Source organism: Eptesicus fuscus, chromosome 11 (assembly GCF_027574615.1).
Source record: "Eptesicus fuscus isolate TK198812 chromosome 11, DD_ASM_mEF_20220401, whole genome shotgun sequence".
In the NCBI taxonomy this organism is placed as follows: domain Eukaryota; kingdom Metazoa; phylum Chordata; class Mammalia; order Chiroptera; family Vespertilionidae; genus Eptesicus; species Eptesicus fuscus.
The window spans coordinates 60,561,716-60,573,737 of record NC_072483.1 but is presented as its reverse complement, the minus strand read 5'-3'; the positions used below and the strand labels follow the sequence as shown (position 1 = coordinate 60,573,737).

Sequence of the window (12,022 nt, the reverse complement as noted above, 5' to 3'; positions counted from 1 at the left end):
CGCTGCTGCGTGCTGTGGACATGCAGTGGTAAAGAGCATGCAGACCATGTGTGCAAGGCACGCACAGCCTTCACTGCATGTAAGAGGCAGGTGGGTACAGAAAACAATGAGCAGAAACACTGGGGGCCACTTCCCTAGTCACTGTCCCCCACGGTGAAGTCTACTCTCCCTTCACTTAGTCTACTCACGAAGTCTACTCATCCTGCACTTGCTCTATTCATTTCAGTAGCAATGCTAATTTTTCGGTATTTCATTTCTCTAAGCATCACCATTTTTCCATGGTCTTTTCCTCAGACTGTAATTAGATCCATTTCTGAAGGACTTATCCATACACAGCTGTACCTGGTCCAATGTGAGCTTGTACTTCACTTCGAACCGGAGAAGTCTTTTGTGCCTGATGCCCTTTGTCACGGGTTATTTTTAGAAGGGCTGGGACACTGGGGTGAGTCCAGGGATAGGAGCCACTCCACCTTCGTGCTACGCTAAATTTAGCTTTCCAAGCACGGTGTTTGTCAACAGCACCCTAAATGTCCAAGCTCGATTTCAGTGGGTAGGGAGTAGTAGTCCCAAAACACGCGGTTCTTTGTGGAAGCTTTTAGAATGGCTCATGGTAGACAGCGTTGGTCTCACAAGAAGGACGTGTGGATTACTTCGGGAGCAAGCCAGAGGTGTCCTTTTTTAAAAGTTAAGAACAAGCATAGCTATATGTGTGACTATACATTAAAACACAAAACATAAAAAAATAAAACAAACTAAAAACCACACAACAACAAAAACACCCTCCACAAATACCTGAAAGCCAATCCATTCATCCATCCATTTGTTCAGAAAACCAATCCATTCATTCATCCATTTGTTCAATAAGCATTTATGGACTATTATGTGCTAAGTTGTGTTGCTAGGGTTCTGAGACAAAAAATAAACTAAAATACAATAATCCTGCCCTCAAGGATCACACAGGAAAAAACAGTGACCAGAGGACCCCCAAACACAGGAGTTCTTCAGTCTTCCTTTCCACCAGCTGAGCGAGGTCCTTTAGTTATGGGTGGATAACACTGTCCCCTGACCCAGCCCTCTTGGCTGCTCTCCTTGCCTGCTGCACACCAGTCCTGCCCATCCATACCTTGCTGGGGTCAAGCCATTTTAATCTCATTTTTCTCATCCTCATCCTTCTATGCTTAGTCAAAGCCAGTGCCTAGCCTTCAAGATACAACTTAAGTGCCATCTTCTCTGCCTACTTCAGTCCAAATACACTCAACTTCTTCCAAGAACAAATTTGTGTATGAGGTTGCTGAGCAAGTGTTGAAATCTTTGATAAAATAGAAAAAGGGTCAGAAGACCAGAGTTTTACGTTTCAAATAGGAAGAGAACTCGAATTCTCTAAGTTTAAATTGACATCAGTCCTGGGCAAGGTCCCTAAATGGAGTAGGAAAAAGATGGGTTGGGGGCATTTAGAAATGGGAGTGGGGCACTGGGAGCTCTGGGGGCCACTAGGAACAAGTCAGGATGGATTCAGAGAGTTTTCTTTTGTGATGAGATCACTTCATAGGTATGCAGGGAGGTAGGCATAGCCATGCACATTTCAACCTGCAATGGAAATTGTCACGAAAACCTTTTAGAGAAGATGGAAAAAATATGGGTCTTTCTTCAGGAAACGCTCGCTAAAAAACTCACCCTGGAGAAGCAACACCCATGGCACCTGCGGAGTGCTGGTTCACACCTTGACTGTAAAGTGGAATCACCCAGATCCCAACCTGAGCGATTCCGGTGTGACGGGTTGGTGTGACGGGTTAGTGTGATGGGTTAGTGTGACAGGTTAGTGTGACGGGTTGGTGTGACGGGTTGGTGTGACGGGTTAGTGTGATGGGTTGGTGTGACGGGCTGGAGGGAGCAGCCTGAGCAGCAGGACTGATAGAAACTCCCCAGATGCTTCTGGCACGCAGCACGGCTGAGGACCACGGCGCACAGGGAAGGGCGGAGTCTGATTTCAGCCCGAGCCTGCACAGCATGCTTATGGATGATCTGAGTGAAGACATGGAAGGGTGGGTCTCCCACTGGGGGGTGACGTGGAGCATGACACAGTCAGGATCCCTAAAGTGCTCAACAGGCCAGAGCCACGGGCTGTTTGCATCAAAGCCCCAAACCAACACTAAACCCCCAGGCCCTTGGGATCCTGTTGTCCTTGTGAATCGAGTGGCTGAAGCTGCCACTCGCTGCTGGGGGCTCCCCTGCTTCTGGCACAGGAGGATTCTTTTCCTTGTTTTTAAGCTCAGAGGTGAGCTGTGCTGTGGATGTGTTGATGTTCGTCCCCAAATTTAGGTGGCATCAGCTCAGCAAATTATTTGACTTTATTTTGAAACGTTCAAAGCATGCCTGCACAGTTGCTGGTGTCGTTTTAAGTTCCCTCACTCAGCGGGACCCCTGGCTTTGCAAGGCCTAGAGCCCTGCCTGGAATCCCGAGAGCCCCGGGCTTGCTTCCTCATGTGTCCCTGGACCCGCATCTGCTCGCCCCCACGCCGGGCATACAATTAGCTCCTTTAATTTTTCTTGGTTGGTTTGTTTGCTTTCAAGCTGGCCCACTGACAGCATCCCTGAGTGAGTCTGGCAACTCTACTGAAGATGTGAAGGTCTACCATGGTGTGCACAGCGTATCACCCCCTCCGTCTCTGCTTTCTCTTTGGTGCAACCATGGAAACCTCCCCCCTGGCCCTTTCAGGGTAGCTCGTGCCTCCTCAGGCCCTGCCCGTGTCGCTGCTACTCCCGGGAGCTGGTCACGGAAATGCTTCCGAACAAATACGGCGCCCTTCTTGAAAGAGAGGGATTCTGGTGAATATGATTTTCTCTAAATCAGTACGTTGAATACTTTTAGTTCTTTAGATACACTCTCAAATGGTGCCAATTGGATGGAGGATGAAAGAACCTCATTTGTTTAGCTGGGCCACGTCGGAGTACAAAAGAAATGTAACTGCTGGGCCTTTTGTTGCAGAGGGTGGAGTGAACAGAGAAGACAGAAATCCCAGCGGGTGAGGACAGCCAGCTTTCATCTGGCGGCCCAGGGAACAAACTAAACCTCTGACAGCTAGCCAGGTAGTCCAGGGGGTTGGTATATAATACCATAAAGAATATTTTTGGGACTTAAATAATAAGCATAATATTTTGCTGTAAGACGTAAAAACTGGTTCTCCATACCGAGGCTTGTCGTGTAGGTAGCTAAGGAGAGGGAGTTTTTGCATTGGATCTAATGGGATGAAGAGAGTAAAATCCACCTTGAGATGATATGAGATCTGCAAATGGTTGTGTTCCAGGGGTAATGATTATCCTCACGCAACATCCAGGTCTTTGCATCCTGCCAGTGAATTGGCGGGTGGTTTTCTTTTCCTCGGAGGTGTTTGGGATGAGCTCTGCCCGGCTCTGTGGAATAATCCAGCTGAGCCCGAAAGACGGGGCGGGCTCAAGCTGTTTCTCCACGAAGAAAACTTCCCACGGGTTCACACCCTGAGACCCAGGCTGCAGGCCGCTCCCGTTTCCTTGTGTTCTTGGGGACAGGCGATTGTGCGGGCTCTTTCCTAGGCCATCGGCCAAACGCACGCTTCCTTCTGGGGCCAGGTGTCCAATAGATGGACAAGCGAGGGCAGGAGGCCGTCCCTGTGGACACTGGGAGATTCTGTGCATCTTCTCCAATAGGCCAATGTATGTTGCTGTGCTGGCCATCTGTGTGCTTCCTACACGAACTGTTTCTATAGAAGGCCACGTGCTAAATCCCTTCGGACCCACGGATTCTCACAGCTCTAGCACCCGGCACTGGGGCCCCAGCTCTTACAGGGCATGTACTTGTACACTTCGGTTCTCACTCTCCTGATTTAATTTCTAATGGCCACTCCTCCTTCATTCCTGCTCCCTCCAGCTTTTTTAAAAATATATTTTTATTGATTTCAGAGAGGAAGGGAGAAGGAGAGAGAGATAGGAACATCAGTGATGAGAATCATTGATCAGCTGCTTCCTGCACACCCCCTACTGGGGATCAAGCCTGCAACCCCGGGCATGTGCCCTTGACTGGAATCGAACCCGGGATCCTTCAGTCCGTAGGCCGATGCTCTATCCACTGAGCCAAATCAGCTAGGGCTTTTTTTTTCTTTCTTTTTTTTTTCATTGATTTCAGAGAGGAAGGGAGAGGAAGAGAGAGATAGAAACATCAATAATGAGAGAGAATCATTCATCGGCTGCCTCCTGCATGCTCTACCCTGGGGATTGAGCCCCAACCCAGGCATATGCTCTAACTGGGAATCTAACCGTGACCTCCTGGTTCATAGGTTGATGCTCCAACACTGAACCACGCCGGCTGGGCTCCCTCCAGCTTTTTAAATAATAATAAAAAATAGTGAGCTGGACAGGTAGGGCTGAGTTTGCCCCATACACAGAGATATTAAAAATGTTCAGGTACCTCCACCTCCTTCTGAACCACAACGTTAGCACAGCACAGCTCATTGAACTCAGCATTAAAACATTTACTTCCTCAGATCAAGCGCCTCTATTAATAATGACCTAAATTGTCTGCACTGATTTCATATTATTAAGAAATCTCATTTCCATCGTGTGCAAGAAGACAACACGGGGAGGAAAAACACCTCTCGAACGTATTTTCCTGCAAAACAACAAAGCCACATCTCATTATGGATGCCATCCTCTCCGAAGGTCAAGTGCTGCCTTTTCAGGGAGGCCCAGGAGGGTGCATTGGAAGCTCAGAAACAAAGGTGCCCTGTGCCCGCAGGTCCCTGCGGCCCAGTGCGAGACGGAGCGGCTGAGTCTCGGCACACGCCACGGTACACAGCCCTGGGAGGACACTTCCCGGCGCGGGGGACGGGCTGGAAAGCACATCATTGACGCTTTCCCTGACAACGGCCACGGAGTTTCTTTGCAACTGTCATGGGGATTTAATTACATGATGAAATTGCAGCTCCTACCTCTTGAGACAAATTGCATGTTCAGACTGATTGTTTTTTATGAGTCTCACACAGAGAGCAAAATATCTCTTCAAGTTGGGTTGGCCTGATGGCTATGACCTACCACTCTTTTCGTCCCTTCTAGAAACGAGACGTTTCCTAATCCTGCTGCGAAGGAGGGTGGGCTCCTGGCGGGGTCTCCCAGCTGCTTGGCAGCTCTGCATGGAGCTGAGTGAGGCCAGTGTCATCTGGTGGATTCCGAGACCATTCTACTTATCTTTCTGTTGGCAAAATAGGAAAATCTTGAACTTGCATTACAAAGTAGGAAACACATATTATAATAAGTATAAATGACTATTAAACGTATGCACAGCTTATAATTTTACTAATTTAAAATGCAAGTTAAAATAACAAGAGATCTTTCCCTAAGAAATGGTAAAAGATTGTTTAAAAAAGCAAGTTTTGGAAGAGTTTGTTGATACTGAGGCTCATGTAGTTTGCACGTGGAAGGGTAAATTTTTATACAGAGGGGGAATATTCTCTCTTGAGTTTACATGTACAGGGCATTGTTCATGCATAGAAGCCTGGGTAGATAAGTCAGAAATCCTCGCCTTAAGGAGGGGAGACACACGGCAATCATTAGCCAGCACGAGGGATGAATCACTGCTCCGGAGAGGGATGGGTGTGATGATGAGGAAGCAGGTAAGATGTGAGAGTGACAGGAAGATCACAGTCAGCAGAGCAGCCAGGTACCCAGGCACGTGTTTGACTCCTTTCTCTCCTGTCGCCTCTGCTTCCAGTGTGCTGAACTTCTGGAATCTGTACATTTATATCTTTCATTCAACTTGGGAAATGTTTGGTAATTATTTCTCTAATTATTTTTTCTGCTCCATTTTCTTTCTCAAACTCCAGTTGAGTATGCCAGACCTGCTCTATTGCCCACAGTCCCGTTCATTTTATTTTTAACCATCTTACTTTCTGTCCTTCAGATTATATACTTTCTGTTGATCTGTTTTCAGATTCTCTGACTCTTTCTTCTGTCATCTTCAGTCTGCTGCTAAGCCCATTGTTGATGAGAACAAAGCCAGCCCTAGGTTCAAGGGAGGTGGTGCCACTGCATTGCCGTAGAGACAATTAGTGAGGACAGCTAGCCGTGTCTCCTGACACCAGTCTCTCCACCTCTATCCTTCCCATGTATGTGAAAGTTTTTCCCCCCTCCAAATTAGACGATTTCATTTTATTGCTGAATGGCTCCTCATTGATTCTCCAACAAGAGTAGCCACCTATGTCTAGAATTTGTAGCCTCACACAATACAGTTCCCACTTACTTGCCTGGCTTTTCCTCTCCTCTGACTTGCACCCCCCATTCCCAGGCATGCCCACTTCCTTGTGCAAGGTGGCATGCCCCACATCTGTTCACTCTGCTGCCTTTAACGGGAGCCTCTTTCTTTCGATTGCAGACTGTTAAAATCCCGCTCATATTTGAAGGGTCAACCCAGGAGATTTTTAGTGTCCTCCATATGCTGTTTGGCCTATTAATATTTATTATAGACCTACTGTGTGCTAGGGTATGGTGAATACCGGTCCCTGTCCAGTATTCAGTGGCTGGATGGGGTATTAGAAGACGACAGGTGATGGGATTGGGAGGTAGAATCAGGCTGTAGGAAGTGTGTTTGCCATTCCCAGTTCACCCGGAATGTTTATCTCAAGCAGAGCACATGGCGGCAGGAGTCCCCGCCACCCTGGAAGGGAGGCAGACTCTCCACTGAACCCTCATTCCTTTTGTCCTTTCAAACCTCTCCACTGAGCTTGGCAGTGATGCTAACAGAAGTATGTCATCAGCATATACATTATTTCTTTATTAGCTTGTTTCTCAGTTTTGATTCTGAAAATATCCTGATTTGGTCTAATTGCAGTGTCACTGTGTTCCACAGGCAGCGAGGGTGCAGATTTGAGAGAGCAGAGACTTAACCCTGCAGGATTTTTCTTCCTGCTCATCTGCTTTGAAGCTGGACCATTAGCTCTAAGGCAGGCATCTCATCTCGAGACAGCGATTCAGCCTGCTTCTGGGAAAAAAAGAGCCCAGGGTGTTTGGTAGAAAGAAAAGCAGTATCTTCATTCTAGGTGGCGGGAGATATTTTTCTATATGTAAAGCAAGGGCTGCTACTGGAATCATTTTATTCCTAAATAATTTAACTATATTCAAAGATAATCTGATGTTATTGTAGGAGAGTGTATTTCTAATAAATTCCACTTGATCTGGGTGAATCAATTCAGGCAGCGCATAATTGAGTCTGTTAGCAAGGACTTTAGCAAGAATTTTGCAATCAGTGTTAATTAAGAAGATGGGACAATAATTTGTGCATAATTCCAGATCTTTTCCTGGCTTGTGAATCAAAGTAATAAGAGCAATGCTCTGGCTGGTGGCGGGATACTGTCATTAGGTGCTGATTTATAAGTACTTAGAAAGGTTTAATTTCATTTTGCTTGGAGCAGGGTCTCCCTGCCCCCACGTTCCTTGCTCAGGGTGTGCAGGCGAGATGGCTGAGAGCTTTCCTTTCTATCTTTCCCTGTCGTCAGTGGCCTCCCGCTCCCCATTTCTGCTTTTATTCTGCATCTGAGCACCCCACTCACACTCATGTTTTTCTTGGCACTCTTATTTAAAGTCAGGTACTCATGTTATTGATATTTTGTGTGTGTGCCAGCATGGATATACACACGTGTGCATGTATGTGCCCACACACATATATGTGCATGTGCATGTGTGCATGTATAATGTAAAACCAAAGGGTTGTACACAGCTTCATGGGGGACATTTCTTCATGGATCCTCCTGCAACACGTCTCTGGGGGGTGGGCATCAAGAGCCCTTGACTACAAGTCAGGAACACACCTGGTTAACATGCTATTGACCAGTCAGGGAACAGATGTGAGCCTCAATGTCCCATTTGTAAAACGCAGCCATAGGATGCACTATAGGCATCACGGGACACCACGAAGAGCCCTGGGATCTACCTCCTGTCGGCAGTGGGACACAGGGTGTAACGCAACCTCTCCGAGCCTCATTTAGCCCCTTGGGAAACGCACGTTGACTACAAGTCCTCCCTGCACAGTGATTCCTTACTCTGCCTCCACTTAGGGCTCGTTCCAATTCTCACATGCTCTGCTTTGGGGACTTATTCTGCCTAACAACGAGGACAGGGCTGGCCCTGGGCCACACTGTTGCTTATCTGGAGCAGTGGTCGGCAAACTCATTAGTCAACAGAGTGGCAAATCACGGCTCTCGAGCCGCAGTTTGCCGACCACTGATCTGGAGCATTGGAGCTCATAAAGCAGTCTCCCCCAGCCTTCTAGGCAGCTCCTTCCCTGCCCAACTGGCCTCCCCTTGAAGTCAGGGCCAGCCCACACAGGCCTGTTAGGATGCACACACCTGTGAAAGCAGCAGGTGTTTGTTCACTCCTCCACTAACACAAGTTATTGGACCTGGAACCCTAGCTAGTCCGATTTGTAAAGACCCCGAGAGATGGCCCACTTATTTTTCTTTTTTGTTAATCCTCACCTGAGGATATTTTTTCCATTGAGTTTTTGTTGTTGTTATTAATCCTCACCTGAGGATATTTTTTCCCATTGATTTTTTGAGAGAGTGGAAGGGAGGGGGAGAGACAGAGAGAAACATCCATGTGAGAGAGACACATTGATTGCTTGCCTCCTGCACGTGCCCCGACCGGGCCTGGGGATCGAGCCTGCAACTGAAGTATATGCCCTTGACTGGAATCAGACCTATGACCCTTCAGTGTGCAGGCCAATGCCCTAACCACTGAACCAAACCTGCTAGGCCTCCATTGATTTTTAGAACGAGTGGAAGGGAGAATGGGAGGGGGGCAAGAGAGAGAAAAACATGGATGGGATAGATACATTGGTTGGTTGCCTCCCGCACACACCCAACCCCGGGCTGGGGATGGAACCTGCAACCCAAGTATGTGCCCTTGACCGGGAATTGAACCCTCAACCCTTTGATGTGCAGACAGATGCTCTAACTACTGAGCTACTGGCCAGGGCTGGCCCATTTGTTTCAATGAGAAAATTAGGTTCAGAGAGAGGTTCAAGACCATACAGGTAGTGGTAGAATCAAGGCAAGAACCAGGTCACTTCACTGCTATTCTCTTGCCATTCCCATTATGACTCATGTCTCAGCCATTCACAGTGCGCATGCTCTTGTCATTGGTGCCAAGGAGTCCTCTAAGGCAGGAGCTGTGCTCATGTGCTGACATCTAACTGTTGGTCTTCCCCGGGTGAAGGTCCTCCCCACGAATAGGCCAGGAGCAATGGCCTTGGCTCTAATGTCAGGGCTGCTTAGCGTCCAGCCTCTGGGGCGAAGGTTGAATGAGAAATGGAATTCCAAAAATGACCTGGTCTTGGCGTACGTACATGTGCCTGTCACGTGTTCACACACGCTCATGCCCCACCCACCCACGCTGCTGGGTGAGATCTCTTAATAAAAATCCAATTAGCATTTCTTTAACTTGCCTCCAGATGCTCAATACCATTGCCCCAAACACAACATAATGCCCCTGGTTTTCCATTTCCATCAAGAATTCAAGTAGCATCTTGACTTGTATATACTGTATTAGCAGCAAAATCATGGAATGCTGACATCTTTAATAATAGCAATTAGTAATCAGTTGTTCCTTAAGTAGTTTGATTACACCGGTTACCAAATTGTACCGTGGATGCATTTGGGGGCAAGAAGGGTCTCGCCACCCCTCCCCCAGCCGCCCCTGCTCCCTCCGCCTGTTCTCAGTGGTTGCTGCGCTGATAGGCACAGAAGAGAGGCAAGGACAAATAACGCAACTGTCACTGATATTAAACAGTGGAGGCTTGGCATCAGCAGAAAGGAGAATTAGATAGTTCCTTGCAGAAAGACCAGGCCCAGAAGCGCCTATGGGAAGTCAGTCTGTGCCCACTCAGCCGAATGATCAAAAGGAGCTGGCCCGCCCGTGCCAGGCGGGACACCCAGAGTCTGAGCTCCCTCTCAGGACAAAGACTCCGTGCAGGGGGCTGGATACCAACAGAAAGGTTCGGCAAGGATCTCGCCCTTGCGGAGGCTGAACTTGGGTGTGAAATATTCGGTGGGTTATAAAAATTAGCCAGCAAGGCTGTGTGCTCCTGTCACGGATAGAGACGGAGAGCATTAAGCTCCGGTGAAGGAGGAGGTGAGTCTGCCGGCTGGGGCAGCAGGCGTGGCCTTCCGGGGGAGGTGGCCCTGTGTGCGGGTCTGGACGGACAGGGTATGTTCTGGCCTAGGTGAGCAGAGGGCACATCGGACCAGCTGGAAAACAGCACAATACAACTAAAAGTAACTCTCAGGTCAGGGAAAATATTTTCAGCAAGCCGGACAAAGTGATTTTACGTATATGTTACGTGAAGAAGTCTTTCAAAAATGACAAAAAGGATACAAAGAACTGGGAGCTATTGCCCAAGGATCTGAACAGACAAGCCACGTGTGAAGAGGTCTACAAAGGAAAACAAAACCCCGTGGACAAGACTGTCCTGAACAGCAGAGGAAGGGCGGCGAGCAGGCACGGAGAGCGACCAGGGTGCACGCATTAAACCGAAGGTTAAATACCAGCGTGCATCAGCCGCAATGCCCAGGGTGTGGCGAGACACAGGCACGCGTGGTCAGAGGGAACAGAGATCCTTTCAGAACACTTTTTGGGAACTTTTATATCCTTGTTGCAGTAATACGGCTCTCAGGAATTTACCAGCGTTCTAATATATAATACAACCCAAATAAGAAAAAAGCCCCAGGAATGCTAATAAAGGTGCTAATTACAGCATTATTGATAGTAGCAACAATGTACACAGAGATTCCCCTCTCGTAGGCATTTGGTTTAAGTATTTTGTGATGAGTCACCTCAATAGGTGATTGAATTAAGACGACTCTGAAGCACCATGGAAAATTCTTTAGGTCTAGTAACTCTACGGAGCAGAACACAAAATTACACCTCCGACCTGGTTCCAAGCAGGGGCCATTGACTTGCAAATGGACCAGCAATGAAGACAGGTACTCTGTTAGGATGGTGGTGCCTTGGGTTCACCTTTCTCTTTTTAAACGTGTTGCGTGGGGCTCTAACGGTTGCCTAGGTCACACGTGGATATCCACAGTCTACGCAGCACGTGTGCGTGTAGGGATGTAAGAATCCCACAGTCAAGAACTATCATTTGCTTTTTCAACCGTCCTCCCTCCCAGCTCCAGGAATGGCCCACCTGCGTCACACGCACACGTGAGGGGTCTAGTTTCAAGCACAGGAGACTGGTTACCTAGGAGCACCCCGGGGGGCAGCTGGGCCGAGGGGTCTTTCATCCAGTCGTCGTTGGCCAGTTCTATCACGGCGTCCACGTGCCTGACCTGGGTGCAGATCACGGCGCGCACCGTCTCCTCATCCCTGGCGTCCAGCGCGGCCTTCAGCCTCCTCACTAAGTCTGAGCTGAGCGGGTGGTCCGGGAGGCAGTCGGAGCTGGACATTGCAACGTCGCCTGCGTGTTGACCAAACTTCTTTTCTCCTCAGCTGAGTCCAGAGTGAGCAGCTGTGGTGTGGGGATGCTATAAATAGAAGAAGCAGGCTCGTGTTACAGCCCTCCCTCCCCCTCCTTCACCAGGAGGCAGAATTCATCTCCCTGAGGCCCCAGGAGAGATTATTCTAGAGATGGGCAGTAGACGTGTTGGTGAGGGGGTGGGGAAGAAGAGGGGACATATTTGAGACAGAAGTTCTCACCGGCGCTGTTGAACCCCGTCTTCTTTGATCAAGAGAGAGACTCTACCTGAAACTCTAAAGACTGGGCTTGGAGCCTCCTTCTGTGGAAGGGGCACTGCAGAATGCCCACCTGACGGCTCCCTCGCTGCATCTGAAAGGAGAGTCGGCCTGACTATAAACTGGACACTTTTTAAAAAAAATATATATTTTATTGATATCTTACAGAGAGGAAGAGAGAGGGATAGAGAGTTAGAAACACCGATGAGAGAGAAATATCGATCAGCTGCCTCTTGCACAACCCCTACTGGGGATGTGCCCGCAACCAAGG

The 12,022-nt window shown here is 48.4% G+C and overlaps 1 protein-coding gene across 1 annotated transcript in view; it reads right to left on the bottom strand.

Annotated features, from left to right (window-relative positions):
* The window catches only part of ASB18 (ankyrin repeat and SOCS box containing 18), a 38,968-nt gene extending 27,503 nt beyond the window's left edge, over positions 1 to 11,465 (bottom strand). Inside the window, exon 1 of the mRNA XM_054722841.1 lies at positions 11,261 to 11,465. Within this exon, the coding sequence (XP_054578816.1) occupies positions 11,261 to 11,465 (205 nt within the window). The remainder of the gene's footprint in view (positions 1 to 11,260) is intronic.
* Between the last annotated feature and the right edge of the window lie 557 nt (positions 11,466 to 12,022).